The 21448-nt window shown below is 42.7% G+C and overlaps 1 protein-coding gene across 3 annotated transcripts; it reads left to right on the top strand.

Moving 5' to 3' along the window:
- Nucleotides 1-566: 566 nt before the first annotated feature.
- RB195_024614 (uncharacterized protein) lies at nucleotides 567-19938 on the top strand (the record flags this gene model as incomplete). 3 transcript variants are annotated; one of them, XM_064212450.1, is made up of 12 exons in its annotated part: nucleotides 567-923; nucleotides 3749-3906; nucleotides 3976-4170; nucleotides 9210-9301; nucleotides 10926-11076; nucleotides 11198-11343; nucleotides 11428-11567; nucleotides 11624-11723; nucleotides 15576-15668; nucleotides 15735-18056; nucleotides 18207-18324; nucleotides 18514-18553. In XM_064212450.1, the coding sequence occupies 12 exons, from the start codon at nucleotides 567-569 to the stop codon at nucleotides 18551-18553; spliced, it is 3912 nt and encodes a 1303-aa protein (XP_064068332.1). The 3 variants fall into 3 exon arrangements, with proteins under 3 accessions (XP_064068332.1, XP_064068333.1, XP_064068331.1); XM_064212451.1 differs by lacking the exons at nucleotides 567-923; nucleotides 3749-3906; nucleotides 18514-18553 and adding an exon at nucleotides 19794-19938 and having other exon boundaries at nucleotides 3962-4170; XM_064212452.1 differs by lacking the exons at nucleotides 3749-3906; nucleotides 3976-4170; nucleotides 9210-9301; ... (6 more) ...; nucleotides 18207-18324; nucleotides 18514-18553 and having other exon boundaries at nucleotides 567-1337.
- Between the last annotated feature and the right edge of the window lie 1510 nt (nucleotides 19939-21448).

The raw sequence follows: 21448 nt of genomic DNA, 5'->3' as shown, positions 1-21448 counted from the left end.
CGTCTACGATTCCAACATAAAAAAAATAAACAGCACGAAAAAAAAAAATAGAAACGAAACTTTGTTCTATGATTGTTTTCAGTCTACAAAGTTTTTTCAAAAGAACATGAGCCACTGGGAACTTTGTAATTTTTAACAAAGAAAAACATGAACAGGCACGGAACGAAGTAGTAAACATAATCCACTCTGAAACTCAGAAAAAAAATCATCAACCAAACAAAAGAACTCTTTGTGCAAATGCCTAGAAGGATGAAAGCGCTTAAAAAAGGAAACCAAGTATGTAATCTAATGCTAATTTCAAACGTATAACAAACTTTAAAATTCGATGCTTTTTTTTTGTCGTGTCTGAGTTAAGCTCATGAGCATCATAACATATTTTCTCTGCAACGAAATTAAGGGACCTAATTGTTATCCTTAAATATGTTACATCAGTAAAACTTGGGGAAAAATTGTCATAAAAATAAAAAAACCACATAGGAGTGAAGTTTGATGGTCGGCAGCTACACCATTTGCGCTTTGTTGATGACATCGTACTGATAACACTTAGCATCAGCCAAGAGGAACGAATGCTGACCGAATTCGACGAAACATGTGGATGCATCGGTCTTCAGCTGAATCTACAAAAGACGATGTTCATGCGGAACGGATGGATCTCGGATGCCCCATTCACGCTCAACGGAACGAACATATCCGAATGCACCAGCTATGTTTATCTGGGTCGGAAATTGAACATGATGAACGACCTGACCCCCGAGCTGGGCAGGAGGAGACGAGCGGCTTGGGGAGCGAAAAAGAGCATCGAGGATATAGTGAAGAAGACCAGGAACACCCGACTCCATGCTCACCTCTTCAACACCACCGTACTTCCTGCTCTGACCTATACTTCGGAAACCTGGGCATTTCGCAAGCAGGAAGAAAACGCGGTGAGCGTCATTGAACGCGCAATTGAGAGAGTGATGCTAGGAGTATCCTGTTTTACGCAAGTGAGGAACGGGATTGGAAGTTCTCTCCTACATCGGCGATCGAAGATTAGAGACGCCGCCGCGTTTGCCAAGGAAAGTAAAATAAGGTGGGCCGGACACGTGATGCGCTTTAATGATAACCGTTGGACCAGAGCCGTGAGCGACTGGGTTCCCTGCGATATTAAGCGCAATACAGGAAGACCGCCGCCCCGATGGTCAGATTTCTTCATGAAGTCCTTCAAAGAAAATTATGATGCTTTTCGTGTCCCACGCGGAAGGAGGAATCACTGGGCGACTCTGGCACGCGATCGGGACAAATGGAAGAATTACTGGCGCCCGCTCGACCAGTTCGAAGATCAACGGGAGTCAAGGTGAAGGTGATCAATATTTTCAGAGAGAATGCGACAAGTTTATGATTCATGAATGCTCTGATCAAAAAACTTTCAATCCATCTGTATAATCTAAGGGCTGGTCACTTTTACTGCTTTCAACCCATTTTATAATTGAAGGTTTAATCAGTTTTGCTGCTTTGTAAAATTGGAGATGAACATACTCATGAAGTACTATACATTTTCCTTAACATACAACTAAAAGGAATCTGTGCCATTAATTGTTTCATACTTTCTAAAAATGCTGACAGTGGTTCAGAGGTAAGATGCTCGTAAGTCAGGCAGTTAGCGGTGCTTCGGTTACCAGTTTTGCATCTTTATGGAGTATCTTTGTGACACACAAGCAAGCCCACGCACACACAGATTAAGCGCGTCTTTATATATAACATAGTTACGCAAAAATATGCACTGGTTAGATTTGATAGTTGTGCTAGTAAGTTAAGGTAAGTTTTTAAGAGGATAGAAGTTTTCATGTAGGTTTTAAGTAGTTACATGCATTTTCAACAATTTATTTTCAACGGATAATGGCTGAACATTGTAATTTCGTTGAGAGACTTGAAGTCAAGAGAAACCCAAAGCGAGCACCCCTTCTCGTCCACTAATACCGTCTTTTAAATCAAGGAACTGTCACTCTCTAGAACACGACTTAAATTATTGATGTCTTAATCGACTTCCTGAAATTTAATCGGTAATCGCTGGAATCGGAGGCGCGAAGAGGATTTTCGATTGTCGTTTTAATAACTTGTATTTTATTATTAATATTTGGGTCTCCTTGTACAACCCTATGTTGAATCAGTCAAATGGGAATGCGGTCTAGAGGTACTCGCGTGATGTCTGCCACGTAATCGGAAGGTTAGTGAGCGCCGATAAGTGCGCTGCAATACTAACTGGAAAAGGCCGTATTCCTGGAAGTTGCTCGAACGTCGCCGATGTGTCTAGTGCACGACAACTTCGTACAGAGATCGAGCTATAGTCACTTCATAGGAGCTGGAATACTCAATTACCCATAAGAATATGTAAGAATATACCACCACTGAGCTCGAGCTCGCCAAGCATTTTGGCAAGGATTGGAGTTAACTCTAGACAAAAAGGAGAAGAATGGTCCTTGATCATGCGCTAGAAGAAAACAGCAGAGAAAAAGATCGTATGAGCAGCTAATGGAGGAAGAAGATTCTGCCTACTGCTCCAGTGAACAATGTAGACATCACACTTCACCTGATAAGAACTGCATTCGCCACAACAACGATAAATCTTACCTTAACATCAAACATCAGATGCAGAATTATGCGAACTATACGGCTGTTCTCGTCAGTCACCAACAGAACGTTTCTAGAAGTCGTATTGTTGTGGTACGAAGTGCAGTTCATGAACTAGACTCAACCGGCAATAACAAATATGCTAATCGTCTTCAGCTATAAGCGCTCAGCCTAGTTGGCGATGCTCATAATGTGCTTTCAACACTACTCCAAGAAGACCCTCGGTGTCACTAAAACTCAAATGCCGGACATCGATGTAGAACAAATTCAACGAGTCGCAAATCTTTACACAACAACAATATCCACCTATGCACCAAGCTTAACATCACAAACATCAAGGAACAGGTTTCAATTGAATGCACAGCTTATCTTTACATCGTAACAGTATGTTGTGCGCAGAAAAAGATTTTACTTCCTCGTCGAAGTAGAACTCCATAACAGGACAGGGCACCAACTTATACACAAATGTGTATACAGATAAAAGTATCGTACGATGCAGCGAAACTCGGAATCGCCTATTCCGCACCTGAAAGTGAACCGCTCTTATGAAAAGACATGTGGACAAATTCTACACAACTGCGGGGTCAATATAACGTAGTTTATTGAACGCGCAGAACTAGCGAACTCTTGAATAAAATGACGGATGAAAAGAAGATGATTATTGTGTTAGGTAATGACTCTGTATCGGTACCGCAACACTGCCATCAGTCAAGTCGAGCAAAGGATCGTTTGAGGAAATTTGCAGAAAACGTTCTACATATTCAGCATTTTCTCATATTACACAGTCATTATCCCTCAAAAAAAAAAAACTAGCGAGTAGTAAATTATAAAACGATAGTAATATCTAGTAAATAGTGGTGAGTCGTCTCCACATTATTGTCGGTCAAAGTTGTAGAACCTTACTTGTCAGAGTCAGTTGCTTAGATTCCATGTGAACAGCAAAACCTGGGAAGAAATTTCAAGAATAAAACTTAGCTGCAGAAAAAACTGATTCTTGTCTTTTTCGGAATGGTAGTAACAAGTTCTGTTCGAAATTGTGTTCTAAATTAGCAGTTCGTTCATTACGAAACTAGAACAACTAGAATGTAATGTAAGCGAAGCGAAATTCTGCCAAAATCCGTTACAGACTGCAAACATCCAGGACTCTGGGAGCGAATCATTAGGAAATGTGGGACAGCGTTTTCAACGAGAAAACGACTTCAAAATACGACTGACCAACGAGGACTTTATCTCAACATTCCCCTACCATTTTGTGATTGATCAGGACTGCAAACTTGTCCAAGTAGGAAGGGAATTGTAGTACGTTACGGACTATTTGTATTACTATATGTAATTGCCAAGCAGCCTTCCAGCCATGCAGCTTTCCAGCAATCACGTTCCTCGAGATCTTCTGGCTCGTGGAACACCTTTGATCCGAGTGTTTGAAGTCGCCCGTCCTCAAATACCACTGGACTTCGATTCAATTTGTAACTTCATAAATGCCGTCTTTGTTCTGCAAGTGAAAACAACCCCAATGGAGTTCCAAAGAAGTGTGAGCAAACGAAACAGCCAAACAATGGATGGGTATGTTAGCTTACTAGAGTTTCAAGAGTGCGGGAGCGATTGAACGATCTGGACTGCAGTCTGTAGAACAAAAGAAGAGAAGAGAACACTCACTGTAGAAAATGACTTGAATTTTTAGACACTACTCTAAAACGATGCGTTTAATTATAGTTGTACATGTTCGCATTCTCATTTAAAAAATGTTTTCACAAATCTGAATTGGATTTGATCATAAAATTGAAAGATCCGACTTATTTAACTCAATCATCAGATTGATATTATTGCCTGATACGCTTCGCTGAGAGGTGCCGACCTCCAACATGCGTGTGCTCAAGTTTTGCATCTTCAAGAAGAGCACTTTACAGGACCAGTTAGACATGTCACTGTCTCGTATCTTGCAGAACTTGACGTCTCTCTTGAACTGTAGGTCAATCGTTAATTGTAAATTGTCTGGCCTAATGTTGGTGTTGATGTTTCTCATGCCGTATTCACTGGTACACCCATTCCACCCCTGCGTCGAGTTCTTCGCCATAATATACCCTGCGTCTAAATTAGCCAACCATCCATCTCTAATGCTTCATTCTGAATCTGGAATACCCAAAATACCTGCTTAATGGCTTTATCGTTTACTGCACTGCTTCTGTTTATCAAACTGTACTTTACAATAGGTCGAATCGCGAGTAACAGTAATTGTGTGGCTTTGTGTGCAAGAGAAGTCGGACAGATACACTTAGCTGAGAAGAAAATAGGTGCGAATCGGTCACAGTACATCTGCGTCGAATCCATCGCGTAGCAGCCTTTGCTGATACTGATGCTGAGCAATGATAATGAACGTCTCCACAAGTTCATATTTCAGACAAACTTTTAAAATGTTTATCTGGAATGAAACAATGGCACGATGGAAACTACTGATCTTTTCAGGTGGAATACCCAAAATACCTGCTTAATGGCCTTGCACCTGAGGAGAACTTAGTGGGAAGTCCGGAGTTGACTTCGAAGTCTCAAACAGCTATAGATTTCTAGAACTTGTTTAAGAGCTGTCATCTTTTGTTCACAATTTTGTTCAGCAGTAATTAAAGCTGGGCTCCGTTAGCAGCTCCGCTCAGCTGGAGTTCTACAGAGTCGGTCATGCGCACCAGCTGAGTCTTGTGGTTCGCTGATGGTATTTTCACTCACGTCATTCTGTAAACCCGCTTTCATTAGACACCTCTTTACGGCTTCTATCATACCATCAGATATGTTTGATAGAGAAATTTCAAACACGCTCTCCAGTTGGGTATCCATTGAATATTGGCACTTTATGAGCCAAATTTACAGACAATGTGTTTTCCTAGCTACTCGATGCCATTCTTGTCGCCGTTTTGTACACTTTACTTAAAGCGAAGTTTTTTCAATTTAGTGGGATACGCCGAAAAAGTGGAATGGATTAAGATGCTTCGTTACTGTTTTCGATACCGCTTAGACTTACATATCCCACTCCGCAAGTAAATGTGCACATTCGAGAAAGCAAACCAGATGTCTATCGACTTCTCCTTTCTGAATTTAATGGGCGGACACTGCTTGTTGAGAAGATCGAAGAACGTGTACAATTGTGTGTGTCTTGGGCAGACGACGCAACAGTCATCCATGTAATGACAATACAGCTGTGATTCTCTGTCTACTATAGACTTCTCAATTTTAGAGATCAAAACAATGGCGAGGGTGGGCGCCAGCCTTTATCCCAAACTAGGCCTCTAAGTTGCCGGTGGTACTGTTTCGATCATCGAAAAAACGAGCAATTTAGGCTTCGTCATGCAAACTAGGCAATTTAGGCTTTTTCATGATCTGTCTAATGATCAATCCGTATAGGGTTAATAAAGCATGGTACTGCGTGAGCAGTTCGAGAAGAGCCTGCATCGCGACATCGTCGACATAGCCTTCTTCACTACATTCTACTCTTATATGCTTCCCAAACCGCTCGCTTCCTCCCGCCCAGCTCGAGGGTCAGGTCGTTCTTTATGTTCATTTACGAACCCAGATAAACGTAGCTGGTGCATTCAGTCATGGTCGTTCAGTTGAGCGTAAATGAGGCATCTATCCATCACGTTGCGCATAAACATCGTCTATGCAAATTCGGTGGAAGACCTATGCATCCACATGTTTCGCCGAATTCGAACAGCGTTTGTCCGTTTGGCTGATGCTAGATGTTATCATAACAACGTCATCAGCAAAGCGTAAATGGTGTAGCTACTGGCCATCAACCTTCACTACCATGTCGTCCCATTCCATCTTTCTCATTGCGTTCTCAAGAGTGCTCGCGAAAATTTTAGGTGAGACAGTTTCACTTTATTATGATGTTTTAGTAGAATGATGAAATTTTGGTCGTGAGGCTACTGTACTCGAAGTATCTTTATTTACTGCTCAGTACATAAAGATACTTCGAGTTGATTGTCCAGACCTCTTCCTCCTCAAATGAGTCGGACGCATTCTTTAAGTCGATGAAGGTAAGACATAGCACCACACAGTACTGTCCTACTACTGTCGCGATACGTCGATGAGTTTTGAAACAGTGTGAATGTGGTCAATCGTGCTGAATCTCTTTCGATGCCCTACTTGTTCGCATTGCTGGCCTTCGTCTAACACTTTTTCAATCCTGTTAAGAATCATCCTTGTGAAGAGATTGTAGATTACGGACATTCAGCAGGCTGTGCGATAGTTTTCTCTGATTTTTAACACTGCATTCTTAAAGATAGCATGTAAAAGCCCCGACTGTTGTTGGTAAGGACTGGTGGATGTCTCTTTAGGTGTTTAGGTGTTCTGTCAAAACCAGGTAATGTACTATTTACGATGGCAATTCGGATTGGGGACGTAGGACCTCTGGGATGTTCATCTTCTCTCAGATGGTGAGGAGGCAAGTGGACATGGGTGTCGAAGAGATCAGAGTAGAAGTCGTGGATGACTTTCTACATTCCTCTCCTTGATGTGATGGTTGTCCCATTTGGGTTACGGAGGGCTGCCATCTTTATCTTGCGATTGACAAAACCTCGACGAGCATGGCGGATGCTCTATTCCGTCCCTGCAGCTTCAGCCAACACATCTGCTCTTCTCTCTTTAAGGTCTTCTATTGCCTATCTGCAAAGCTTTGCAGGCTTGGACGTTAGTTTTTGATTGCCTTCAGCTCGTGCAACTCCACGCTAGCGTATTAGCTCAAGAGCTTAGTTTAGACGAAGATACCCGAAGGCGGAGTTGAACCACATATTCGCATGAGTAAATGTCAGATCCGGCTGGTAAGTTGTGCGAGAGAGTCAACGTTCTTCGCCATACTCGTGTTGACGAAGGCACTAACTCCATCAACTGCTCTACTGTCACTGCTAAGAACTGTTTTTCTCCAGTTTCGTATACAGCGCTCAGTCGGTGGCGTCGTGTCGTCTCCGTCAGTCTGATGACGTCGTACTTCACCATCTTCGCCTGCATCATCAGATCTTCAATAGCCGCTTCTGATGCAGACGTGTGTGCGTTGTAAAATCTTAAAACAAATCGTCGTCCTAGTCCTCTTCTATTTTAGTCATCTAAATGACTCTTTAACCGTGTTCTTCATCTTGCTACCGTAACAGGCTTTCATCCGAAGACAGGAAGCCCTTTCTTATTAGTGTGATAAACAGACAATTTTGTAACCCATAAACAGGTTGCCGTGACTAAACGGATGAGATCCTCGTGAGAGATAAAAGTGTCTTCGAAACTCCTATCAATCGTGCACAAAGCGGAACCGCTTACCGACCGCGCTAAACCCGCCCACTTTCGAGAGAGACCCGTAAAAAATTGCAGCAAACAAAAAATACCGGCAATTTAAAGATGGCTCAAAGAAACTATGTAGATTTGCTCACAGGATAGTAATGATTATCAATACCGTCGACGTCTTTGCAACTAACCGTTGAAAAGAAAATCTTAAGCGAAGTTGAGGTTGCTAGCAACCTCAACTTTACTTAAAATTAAAAACTAAGTAAGTGAAGTTGCTAGCAGGTTGTTCTCTTCTCTTTCTTGCTTCCAAAACTAACCTATCCTGCTAATCACTTTGAATCATTTGACAGTACTAGGTATACGATCTATCTCATGAACTTCTCCTAAAATGTTAAAAGCAAAAGAAGAAGAAAAGAAAGCAGTCGTTGTTAAGAGCTATTTGACAGTAGAGTCAGGTGTGTAGTGTGGAAATGATCTTCCTAAGTACGACCTCATTCGTTCTTCTCATTCCCGCTAGTATACTCGCACATAGAGTAATTAAAAATTAAATGTAGAAAGCAAACATTAAGAGAACAATTTTCAAGAAATAAATAACTAAGTTGAAGTAAAAATGGAGTAATGAACAGTAACTGAAATAAACACATACGAATAAGAAAAATTTACAGCAGTGAGTGCAGCACTGGTGCGGATTTTGTGAGGCTGAAAAAACATTTCTAACCCTAATAAACAGTTTTAATCCACAAATCTTCGGACTTCTTCTCCACAATTTTTTGAAGAAAACGAAGGACAAAGTAGAAAAAGTGAAAGAAAATCTACTTGGAAAACTACTACCCTATAACCCTTTAGTATCATAAGCTCAATCATTTATTCAAATACTATAAGGTAATATTTTAGAGAGAAGTATCGAATATGATCCCTTGCAAACCTCTCTGGCTTTCATCCTCCTCTTACGACCCACCTATTGAGAAACTCTTAACACATGCCGAAGCCTGTTTGATGTCCTTATTACATGTGCGGCCATCTGCTACAAAATTGCGACAATTGCATTATCCTTCTTACAAGAGACATATATTTAAACTATAAGATAAATAAAGATAAATTGTAGATAAAAAAGTTTAAAGAAAGTGAATTTGTAAAGTATAGCTGATTTAAAGCGAAATGTTGAGGGGAACTTTTAGTGTGTGAGTGGGCAAAACGTATTTGGGTAGAAAATTGCCAATTCTCGTGAACGGGTGAACATTATCTGAAATCAATATTTCTCAAAGCTTCGATTGCATACAATGCCTTTACCAAACTCAAGTGTTATCTTCAATGGCACTGGTAATAAAGTGCAATGATTACAGAGTTGCCGGTGATAGCGATTACACTAGCGTGGACCACATGGCTCGAAGTCAACACCTCAAACTGAAAGGGCAAATGATGCTTATGGCAACAGGTTTGGAAACTAAGAAATCTGTAGAAGCGTAAACAGCTTATGAGAAGCCGCTCAAAAAAATCACAATTTCATCAAATCATTTCAACTGCATCAGTGACTGTTTAGATTGTGCTTGACTCTTTAGAAGTATACATTTACAAGCGCGAGAGGAATTTCCATGTTCTTCAACGTCCTTTATATTGTATAGGTGAAACCCCTAACGCATAGCCTTCTTCCTCAGATGCTTCGAACTTTTTGTTTCTTTTTCTGTTCACCAACAAAGTTGTGCCCAATTGAGCTTATCAAAACAACTTCCTTTTTTAAACACGAAAAACCATAATTGTATTTAAGTCTTTATAGTTTTGCGTGAAGTACTTCGAACTTTCGCCGCAAGCTTTCTCAGAGCTCGCCAAACTCTAATGTCTTTTCACTGGTTCTGTGCAGAATATGAAGCTGAAAATCTGCGTGGATGTATGCATGAGTAACGCACTAGGTGCGGGGCAACAGATACTTAAGATTTTAGCTCAAAATGCCCTGTGAATACTAACATTCTGAAAGGTTCATTTTCAACCTTACTCGGTATTTCGACTGTAAGACGTGACCTTTTCGAGGAAATTTGGATGTTCCATTAGATTTCGTTCCAAACAATGAAGTTAAAAAAAACCCAGGTGTTCACTCAATATTCATTAATTTGTTGTATACTCTTCAGTTGGACTGTAGGACCACAGAACAGGACATATTACTATTACGATGATATTACTGAGAGATATAATAAGATAAAGTAATACGAGATATTGCTGAGATATATAATATCTCAGTGATATCTTAGGTATAATCAACGAATGAGAGAACGTTTCTTCGAAATGAGCTCTTACTGCAAAGAAAAATGCATTATAACTCACATGAAGGATGTCCTTGGAGTGCAATCATTCGGGAGTTAGCCTTGTGAAAACGTTGCCCCAGGTGATTTTTTCGAAAGCCGCTTTTGCCCAATCCTTCAAGAGTTCTATTCTTATTCTGTCGATAGATCTCGCGTCTGCAGATCGACTGATGCCCCGATATGATGATTAAGATCAAACTGAGACGGGTTATGTAGAAAAAGATCCAGATCTTTTTTTCTGTCACCACCATTTTCTTTCATGTTAATTAGCGGGGGTGTTTAGATCGCATCTAACTTGTTACATCACATCTACGCCATTCTTGTCTTGGATCTTACACTTGCTCCCAATGTACAAATGAGAAATTTCGCGAAAATCTTCCAGAACTATTATGTAGGGATCTAGTCGCAATTAACGGGCCATACTATGGCACTTAGAATCAGCGCATGCTCTTTAAAAGGAAGGAGCGAAAGACAAGGGATGGGAAAAGGCAGATCACATAGTTTGAAGTTATGCTCTTTTACATTCTGGACAGTCAATATGATGCTAGTGCAATAAGCGAAGGCGTTTTACGAAAACTTGTGACTATAGAGTCTATTAAGGAGAATTCTTTTTCGAATCTTCTCCAGTTCTTAAGAATCAAGGATGAAACATAAGTCTACTTTTAAAAGCATGTTCACGGTATCTGTAAAAGTTACCTGACGCCGAATTGCTAGCCGTCTTTACATGCGTGGGACAATATCAGAAGTGCAAATGCGACTTTCCAGGACGCCATGTGATGTATCTTTGCTCACCGTATGTTACTTCAATCCCTGAGTTGCTGCAATTTGGCATGCGGCTTACAGCAATGCCTCTCCATGACGCTACGAGGGATCTTATTCTTCTAAACCAACAGCGTCTTAGCGATGTGGAGATGAAGTGATTTGACAGTTTTTTTTAACACAGCTTTTTTTTTTACAACCAACATCAAATACAATGATTGAGAGTCCAAAGATGTTGTCGAACCCACATGTTTTTATCTAATAGTTATTTCTCACAGCATGCAGTTGGAGGCTAACAACGAACAGTTGGAGAGCATGGCTAAGGACTTAGAAGTAGAAAAAAGCAAAACGGATGCATTACTCAGCGAAATGCTACCAGCCACAGTAGCTCATCAATTAAAAAGTGGACTCAGTGTTGATGCTCGTGGGTTTTCCACTTTTGAATTTCAGCCAATTTCTAGCCAAACTTTGTTATAGTTACTTCAAATGACTTTCGATCACATTTTAGGTGAATATGAATCAGCAACTGTTATGTTCTCTGATGTGCCTTCATTTCAACAAATTGTGCCTTACTGTCAACCAAAGGATGTAGTTTACTTGTTAAACAACTTATTTACACGATTTGACCGACTAGTTGTTCTTCAGAAGGTACTTTGAAGTAGAATTTACAAAAGAACCTCAGTGAACAATGCACTCTGTTGCAGGCGTACAAGGTTGAAACTGTTGGAGACAGTTATATGTCCGTGGGAGGAATTCCTGATATCGTTGATGATCATTGTGAAGTTATTTGTCATTTGGCGCTCGGTAAGTATCATACATATGTGTTTTCTTTTTCTGATTTCCATAAGATTCAATGTGCTTGTTTTGCTGTTGAAGATGAACTGAAATAATATCCCTCGCTCTCACAAAAAAAAAATGCTTGTGGACATGCATGTGCCTACTCTAATATGATCAATAAAGAGAATTTCAGCCTTAAGTAATGCAGATAAAATATAACAATTGTACATATACAATCCATATACAATCATATGTATATATATACAATATATACATATGAATTCTATCGATTGGTGCCAAATAGTCTTTAAGAACATTCGACACACTAGAAGTTCGTGGTGACCTTGCTTTAGCAGCACAGGCGATTTCAGCCAGTAAAGCTTCTGAGAAGGAAGTCGGCAGCTGCAACAAGACCGTGAAAACGAGTGGACGTTAAGAGTGAAGGAGTTTGAAAATGCGTGGGAGGACAAGAACCCGCGGAAAGCCTATGCTTCTCTAATGCAGTGTTGCGGAAAGGTGAATGATGTTCGCCAGTCCTCAACACTGTGAACGGAATAGCTGTCGGTGAAGCAACCCTCCCAATTTGGAGGAATCACATGAATACCTTGCTGAACCGACAAGCGCCATTGGCTCCTAAACTCGAGCAAGTTCATAGACCGATGTATGTGGTTAACGAGGAACCATCAATCGAGTCGGAGATTCTGGCCTGCGCCCAAAAGATGAAGAATTGAAAATCTGGTGAAAACAACGAAATTAGCGCAGAACTGCTGAAATATCTCCCTCCGTCTGGGACGTTTGTGAGATGACAAACATCATCCGTTTAATATGGATAGAAAAAAAGGAGACTTGATTTCGTGGAGACACGCTATCATAATTCCCTTCCAAAGAAGTTATCCGTCACGGATCCTAGGAACTGTTGAGCAAACTCTTTGCTGCGTGATATGCACAAGGTTTTGGAGCGGATTATCCTGGACCCATGTGTAGCTCTTTTAATGTGTGCAGGTTCTCGGAGAAAAATAAATCGATGTTCATGGCTTCCGTCAAGGCGGTGAGAAAACATACTTTAACAACTCCTCTGTTGTCACATGCTCCGAAAGAGCATTTCTTCTCCAGTATCATAGACGACGTTTCTTGGCCGCAACTTTCTTGGTTCGGTCAGGCGATGACGTCGTGCTTGATCTCCGTAGAATGCGTCACCAGCTCTTCAATAAAAGCTCGAGATGTTAAGATGGTAACATATGTGCTCTATACTTAGAAATTGTCATCAACTAGCATTGGCTCTTTAGTTCTTCTCATTCTTGGCAGCGTAATTTCCTTAAGTGCTCTGTTCCCATAGAATACTCTTTGTTATTGCCGTAGCCTGTCAAAAAAAAAACCAGTGAGTAGTTGTTCTAATTTTTCCACAATGTGAATGAACTCCTCTTTCTCTCTCCTGCTCAAGATCGAGTTTTGCATGTTCTGTAAATCAATCTGTTTTTTTTAATAGTGCGCCAACCCTTGGTCAGTGTTTCGATAATCGTTCGTGGTAGTGAAAACAGAAGCCATATACATTGAAAATAATCTTACGCAGTGTTTCACCGAATTTGCGGCAGCGGGCACGCACTTGTCAGTGTTCAGTGTGCCAGCCAGCATGTACTGGTGTGTGGACCACTAACGACGATATAGATGATTTGATCTACGCACATAATATCAGTTATAGGCAGGTATAGGTCACAAAGCGGTAGGGGTAGCAAGAACTCGTTCATTATCGACAGGCATTTATTCCTAATATTCACTGAAGGGTTTCTTTCAGAATCCAAAACGCGTACAACGTCTTCCTCGCTAACATTTGTGTTCTGTGAGCTAATATAACGCATTTCACATCATAATCGCTTCCGTTGTGGCCCTTGTGTCTATGCTTTCCAAGTGCTGCTATCAAACTTCCACGTCCTTTTCCTGCCATATGTTCATTGCTCCTCACTCTAAGATTCCTATTTTCCCCCGATGTAAGTTGCATTGTACATCAGCCAATCAATCTCATATATTTTTCCTATCACTGCGCAGTCGCCTCTGTTTCCGAAGAGACAAATAACACCTTTCAGAAACAATCTTTCAAAGATTCTGTATCTATCGTATAAACTGTTCCTAACAAGCCAGCCTTTGACGTTCGCAAATTTAACTCCCCTCATTTATTGCGCACTTCGGTGACAGTCGCAGAGGAGTCATCGGCGGATGGTACAGCGTGGTGTAGCGCTATTTTTAAAGAGGCGGTAAGACAGTCCCTAACAGAAGTGGAACTACAGTATTTAGCGTTCAAGGGTTTAAAGAGCACTTTTCTAATCCAACAATAATAAATCATCATACTATCAAAAAGAGCGATTTCAATGCTATTATTAAAGGAAAAAAATAGATTGAGTAAGAGGTAAAATTAGTACAAAGTAATCTTCACGAGTTGCTGAATAACGCTCATGGCAATTTTCATGCAGTGCAACATCTACTGCTGTAAAGACAGATTTTTTTTCTATATTTTCGCAAAAGTTGCTGCTCCCTGCTTTCCTACTGTTCTCGAAACCTAATTGAAATAAGTCCTATATTTTTCCTTCCATTTTCGAGTTTTTCTGAACTAGATTTTGAGAAACCAGAATACTTGCGGATGATCAAGGTTCTCACCCGCGAGTTTTGCTTGATGATCTGTTGCACCGAACTTTTCAACGGCGCTACAGTAACCTCACAGCGAGAAAAGTGCGAAAATTCAGATTTTCGGCTGGGTCAGAATCTCTATAATTTTTGACAAAGTTCACAAACTCAGCTCCTCCATTATAGAAACTATCTTGGTTTGAAACTTGTTGTAGAGAAGTAATTTTTCCATCAGAACTCGGTTCTAATTTTTTTCTTTCCTTCAGAAGTGTGTCGAGAGAAAGTTTTTGAAAGCTGAAAGTTTTTGAAAGCTTTTGCTGAAAAAAACGTTTTCCCAACTTTTTTCAACTAACTCTCAGAAGGAAAAAAAACTGATCTCTAAAGAAAGGTAGTTAAAATGTTTTACAGTGCAAATATACCTTTGCAAAACGCACGACTATCTGCCCTCCTATTTTCCTCCTGTCCAATGTTATAAATGTTTATTTCAATCTAACAAAATCCGACCAGACCACTAGTCATTTCCAATCTGGCTCAGTGTTAATGGCAAAATCACCTCTTAATGGTGATGAATGTCGCTGATACAATTTTAGAAAAATTGCCGGTGAACCATTCTAATCAGTGCTTTTTGAGGTTTTACAGAAGTCAAGACTCCGGCGAGTATCGAAAACTGACTCGATCCACTCTTATATCTAAGCTGAGAAGGAGTTCGACACATCCGACATTCTGACTTCTCGGAATCGGAAGCCTAGCTAAGAGTAAACCACTACTAAGATTCACCACCGTCTTGGCAAAATGTCGCAAGGTGGTTCCCTGATCCATATAGGTTGGGCGACGACCTGTGGTGAAAGCTAAGCTCGCCGTGGTATGGCTGCTTAGTTTGGGGAAAAGTCTCTTTGCCACTCCAGCAGTCTCCTGCCACCGCAGACAATGTCATGAAAACGTTCCTTTCTGCATAGCTGTCACAGTTCTATCGTACGAACCCGAAATTATAGTTCGCAGAACTTTAGAAGCGTTTTGGATAAATGCAAAAGGTCCAAAAATGAATAGAAAGGAAGAGTGCTTAGCCGTGACCAACGAGCTGGCTCTGTATCAAGACCTTTGTAGGGTTTGATCTACGGGGTCATATACGGGTCGCATCCTAATTAGTATCAGCGGAGCGATAGCACCACGCGGATATCCACTAACATCACGGCAACGCGGCTGCTAAGGTGGGCACAACGATTTGAGCTTTTTTGGTTTTTGTTTCCGGGTGTAATATCCTAGGGGATGATGACTTGTTCTGGATGAGGCATTTGAGAGGATATATTGCAAATGTTCTTACTTTCCAGGCTCTGACGAAGGCGACAACGCCGAAACGTTAGCCGTAATAAATTTTGTTAACAATCTTGGCTGTTGCTTAAATCCGACCATCAACAACTCCAGCATATTCACTGCCTCAGTACCCTGCACACTGGGCCCTGGTGTCTCAGACGTTGGACGGTATGGCGACCAGTGAGAGGCGATCAAATCTCAGGTTGCTGAGGACGTCATTGATTCTGGACCAAGGCGACACACGCACGACTCGCCATGGAGACTGTCTCAGACTGTGTACTTACAACGTGGTTGCTCTGCAGGAGACCAAGTGCAGAAGGAGCGACGTACGACAGATGAATGACGGTACACTCGTCATTCGTGGAGAGGAAGTTCCGTCGCGAAATGTAGGCGGTGTTGGTTTTGTTGTGCACCCATCTGTCGTCCATCTCGTCGATTCTCACGAGATCCTGTCAACTCGTCTTGCCATTCTTCGCCTCCGCCCTCTGCGCCAAAAATCCATCAGTATCATCAACTGCTATTCACCAACATCAGCAGCTGATGATTCCGAATTGGAAGCGTTTTACGAGGAGCTGGAGGAAGTAGTCCGCAACGAGAAGTCCTTTTACAAATTCGTTGTCAGAGACTTCAACGCAAAACTAGAAAAGGCCACAGAAGAGGAATACAGGATTGGAAGATTTGGACTAGGGGACCGGAATGAAAATGGCAATCGTCTCCCCGGACTGTTGTCAGCCGCTCGCCTCTTTCATAAGAACTCTCTTTTCATGAGGAAAGATCATCGTCGGTGGACATGGGAATCGCCCAATGGCGCGACTCGTGCGGAAATCGACCACATACTCACCAACCGAAGGTGGTGTCTACTTGACGTCTCAGTAGCACCATCCTTTTGTAGTGGTTCTGATCACCGTCTCCTTCGTGCGAAAATACGACTCAGCCACACGATGGAAAAGAACATCTGCTATCGGCAACGAAGGAGAAAAGAAGTCTACGACGATTGCGTACTCAAGGACTCCTTGTCCCAAGGTGACTGGCACATCGAAGAGGACCCAGACGTGGACTACGAGATGCTGTTCAGAGGACTACGAGCCTGTGCTGAGCGTGACTCGAAGCCGCGCACGACAAACTGGGATCGAATTTCGAAGATCACCAAGGAATTGTTGGGAAGAAGAAGAGCTTTGAGGCTTGATCTGAATGCATCGCACATTGAGCGGTTAGTAGCAAATACTAGCTGCAGAAAAGCGTTGCAGGAGGATCTTTTCAAATACAGGCGGAAGAAGATTCTGGAAGCAGCACAAAGAAGAACGGCTCTAAAGAAGAGCCGCAGGGATCTCCGCGAATATAATATTCCGCTAGCAGCCTTGCTGAGCGAAGACGGGACTTGCACGTCTTCTCGTCGAGAGATGGAAATCATTACGGAGAGGTTCTACTCGAACCTTTTCCGTTCATCAACTCCTGTGTCAAGCCTGATCATCCCCACTGGTGAAGCTCCACCACGGATTCTCCCTTCGGAAGTACGAGTCGCTATCAAGAGCATGAAGCCTGGCACAGCCCCCGGACCTGATTTTATATCAGCAGACTTTCTTCGGGCTGGTGGCCATTCGCATCATGTAATCTTAGCAGCGCACATGACATCCCACCTTCAGAAAGAAATCATCCCAGACCAGTGGAAAACCTCGCGAACCGTTGTTATCCATAAGAAAGGTGACCGAGAGGATCTTCGGAACTACCGTCCGATATGCTTGTTGAGCGTGTTATACGAAGTATTCACCAAGATCATCCTCACGCACATATCTAGGACGTTGGATGAAGCCCAGCCTCAAGAACAAACTGGATTCCGCCAAGGGTTCAGCTGCTTGGACCACATCCAGACCGTGTCGAGGATCATAGAGGTTTGCCGGGAATACCGCCTGCTCCTTGTTCTAACCTTCGTCGACTATGAGAAAGCCTTTGACAGCGTAGAAACGAATGCAATACTGTCAGCGCTTGTCGATGAAGGTGTGGACGCGTCGTATGTGAGGACATTAGCCAATTGTTACGATCGATGCACGACTAGGATACAGCTTTTCCACCGCCCTCTCACCATACCCATTGGAAAGGGGGCACGACAAGGCGATATTATATCGCCGAAGCTGTTCACGGCTGCATTGCAATGGATAATGAAATCATTTTCCTGGGAAGGAAGGGGCATACGTGTTGATGGAAGATTTCTCTCGAACCTTCGTTTCGCGGACGACATCTTTCTCTTTTTGAGCAGTACCAATGAAGCAGAAACGAGCGTTGACGAGGTCCTTGAGCCGTATCCAGCTGAGAGCTCAAGGACCTCGTCAACTTCACTCACAAAACTTGAGAACATCTTGGATGAGAATGGCGAGGGAACGAAACGAGTGGAAGAATTGCTGGGGCCCGCACGTCCAGTGAAGACGGGCCATCTAAGTAAGTAAGTAATGTTCGGATTCTGTGAAGTGAAGTCCTGAAAGGCGTTTCCTCATATCCCTAATCGAAATTCTCAGCAAGTCTAGAACTTAAGATTTTCGTCTGAGATTCCAATATCTCGGCTTCAACTTCAGTTTTTTTAATTATTAGGTATGCTAATGGAAGCTCGAAACGTAACGGACCCAATTTCTGGCAAACCCCTCTACATAAGAGCTGGTATTCATACAGGTCCCGTTGTCGCTGGAGTGGTTGGAGCCAAAATGCCAAGGTAAGCTACCATAACGTATTATTCGATGATGCAGCGTATGCGAGTCTGATTGCTAGCTCCTCGCAGTGGCCCTACTTGTACCGAATGCAAGCGCACGTCAGAGTATACCGGGGCACGTACGAAACGTATAATACGCATGGTTATATGGCGGAACTTATCCAGATGTTGCAAAAATGTAGTGTCGTCCAGCACGCCGTCACGGCTCAACCTAAACCCAGCTGTAGATTGAGAAGGTTCGGCAGAGCTATGTTCAAGAACGACACGCCTAGGCAAAGATGCGGGTAACCGCTCCAGGCGATAAAACCAGCCTGCCGATTGAAGAAGTGCAGAAGTATGTGTTCTGTTATTAAGTGTGTGATGGAAGAACAAACATCTTCAGTTGTTTTCCTATTCTTTCAGCTGGAGGTTCTAGGAACCAGGGCTGTTATTGTCAGTAAGCAATTTGATCGCAGTGGCCACAGTTTGTTTAGACTTTAAACGAACTCTGGCTCTGGAGATTAGACGAAACCATCAAAGGCTGAACATCTGCTGCGTGACAATAAATGGTGGCTAGCATTCGATACTGCACAAAAAGTGTACAAACACCGCTTTTGCACCTTTTACCACGCAGAATTTGCAGTCGCAGTTCGCGGTTTGTGAATCGGACTAAAACATTTGGAAGAAGCTACCTGTGAGGAGCACATAGTCATGCAAACACAGAACCGTAAGCATGTGGTTCGGTAATCGTCAGAAATTCGGAGTCGAAGGTTGTTCGTTAGTTTGGAACATATTGGATAAGTAACCAAGATCAGACTCGTCTGATCAGATTTTAAGAAGTCGGATGAAGCCCAGTCTCAAGAACAAGCTCCATTCTGTCAGTGGTTCAATTGCTTGGACCACATCCTGATAATGTCAAGGGTCATTGAGGTTTGCAGGGAATACCCTCCGCCCCTTTTTCTCACCTTCGTCGACTATGAGAAAAGCCTTTGACAGCGTAGAAACGAATGCAATACTGTCAGCGCTGGTCGATCAAGGTGTGGACGCGTCGTATGTGAGGACATTAGCCAATTGCTACGAACGATGCACGACTAGGGTACAGCTTTTCCACCGCCCTCTCCCCATAGCCGTTGAAAAGGAGGTACGACAAGGCGATAGTATATTGCCGCCACTGTTCACGGCTACATTGCCATGGATAATGAAATCACTTTCCTGGGAAAAAGGGCATACTTATTGATGGAAGATTTCTCTCGAACTTTCGTTTTGCAGACGACATCGTTCTCTTTTCGAGCGGCACCAATGAAACAGAAATGATGTTGAACGAATTGAACGAAGTAAACAAGAGAATAGAACTGCGAATAAACAAAAAGAAGACACAGTTCATGAAGATCGTGAAACGTAAACCTCGGATGTTTTATGGATCTAGAAAACGACTTAAAGGAAGAATTGAATGGAAGGATGAGAGGAACGTGGGCAGCATTCGCACTCATCAGGGAAGCTGCGGACGAACTGACGGACCAAGATCTCCGTGCCCATCTGTTTGACTCGACAGTTCCGTCAGCGCTCTGTTACGCAGTGGAGATGGGTAGACACCGCTGCCAAGTGGAGGAAACTACTCACTACCCACAGAGCCCTTGAGAGTTGTCTCCTGAAGTTTAACCGGCGCACACAACACCTTGCCGGTCTTCGTAGCTCCGACTTAAGAGGAATGTCCCGTCTTCGCGACCCAGCGGAATATGTATCGAAAGCAAAACATAGATGGGCCGGCCACATCATGAGAAGAATCGACGATAGATGGACTAAAAGAACGCTAGAGTGGATCCCAAGGGACGCCCCCGAAGGAGACCGCCAACGAGATGGGGTGACGTGTTCGCTGCACGGATGGAGCAGCTGAGAGCTCAGCTGGATACGGCTCAAGGACCTCGTCAATGTCACTCACGAAGCTTGAGAACATCTTGGATGACAATGGCGATGGAACAAAACGAGTGGAAGAGATGCTGGGGCCCACACGTCCAGTGAAGACGGGCCATCTAAGTATCTAAGTAAGTATCTTCTTTTTCGAAGAGGGTTTTCCTTCACACAGAAGAGACAAAAAAATACAGCAGATCTTAAAGCAAAGTTTTAAAGCAAAGTCCCGGAAACACCATCGACTAGGACCTTTTCGCTTTGTTATTCGGCTTCTGGGATACCGCAATAGACAGTGATGATATGATCGTCTTTACTGCTCACGAGGAAAAGAGAGACTTGAAATCACCAAAAAACGCCATTCTCCGGAAGCTCTAGAGGTAATACGTCAGCATGGAGCGGTGCGAGCTGCAGGCAACCACTCACTCACATCGCGAGGCGATGCAGAGAGACGATAAAAGAAGACCCTAAAGAAAGGAGAGCAGCAGCGTTGGATGGAGCAGCAGAGGCGGGCAGAAGCATTAGGCTGCTCCCCTTGGAACGTTGCTAATCGTAAAGCAAAAATAGCCGCTCTCCGGAACCCGAATGCAGCAGCTACAGCAGGATGGAAAAGTCGTCCACATTTCTACTCTGATCTTTCGACGGAAATATCCACTTGCCTAATTACCATGTGAAGGAAGATAGATATCCCATTCTAGATGCGCACCGTTCCAAAGCTTTACATGCCATCTGCCGGTGAAGTTCATCAGATCCACACCAACGTGTCTATTCCCCCGTTAACGTACCGTCGACGCAAAATGTTTCACTTCAATGAGGTGATATCCTTACTGCACGCACGAGTTGCAGTTGAAGAGTATATTGACTTTCTGATTAGCCGTAAATGAGGTCTTCCATTTTTTCCCGCGAATTTCTCCAGCAAATTGCAGCATTCGCATTGTGACAAATTTCTTCGAAAACAGAAAAGTGCGGATCGCAGAATCATCCCCAAATTACCTGAAACCTCCTAACTTGTGATCGCAACTATGACAGCATTTGTATAGCGAAATGCTTGTGTAACAGGCATAACAGACAAGAAGTTCATGCAAGCATATAGGTAATTTCACTACTAATTCATTTTGTCAATCCTAGTAGCACAAAGGTCGACGCCTCAGGGAAACTCTACTGCAGCTTTTGACTTCTGGACTTTTTAGGTGTTTTATTTTATGTGTTTTATACGATTTTCTCCGTAATTTTTGAAAATCAC

Source organism: Necator americanus, chromosome X (assembly GCF_031761385.1).
Source record: "Necator americanus strain Aroian chromosome X, whole genome shotgun sequence".
NCBI classification, from domain to species: domain Eukaryota; kingdom Metazoa; phylum Nematoda; class Chromadorea; order Rhabditida; family Ancylostomatidae; genus Necator; species Necator americanus.
Note: the sequence above shows the minus strand (reverse complement) of the source record. Positions and strands in the feature narration are given on the sequence as shown.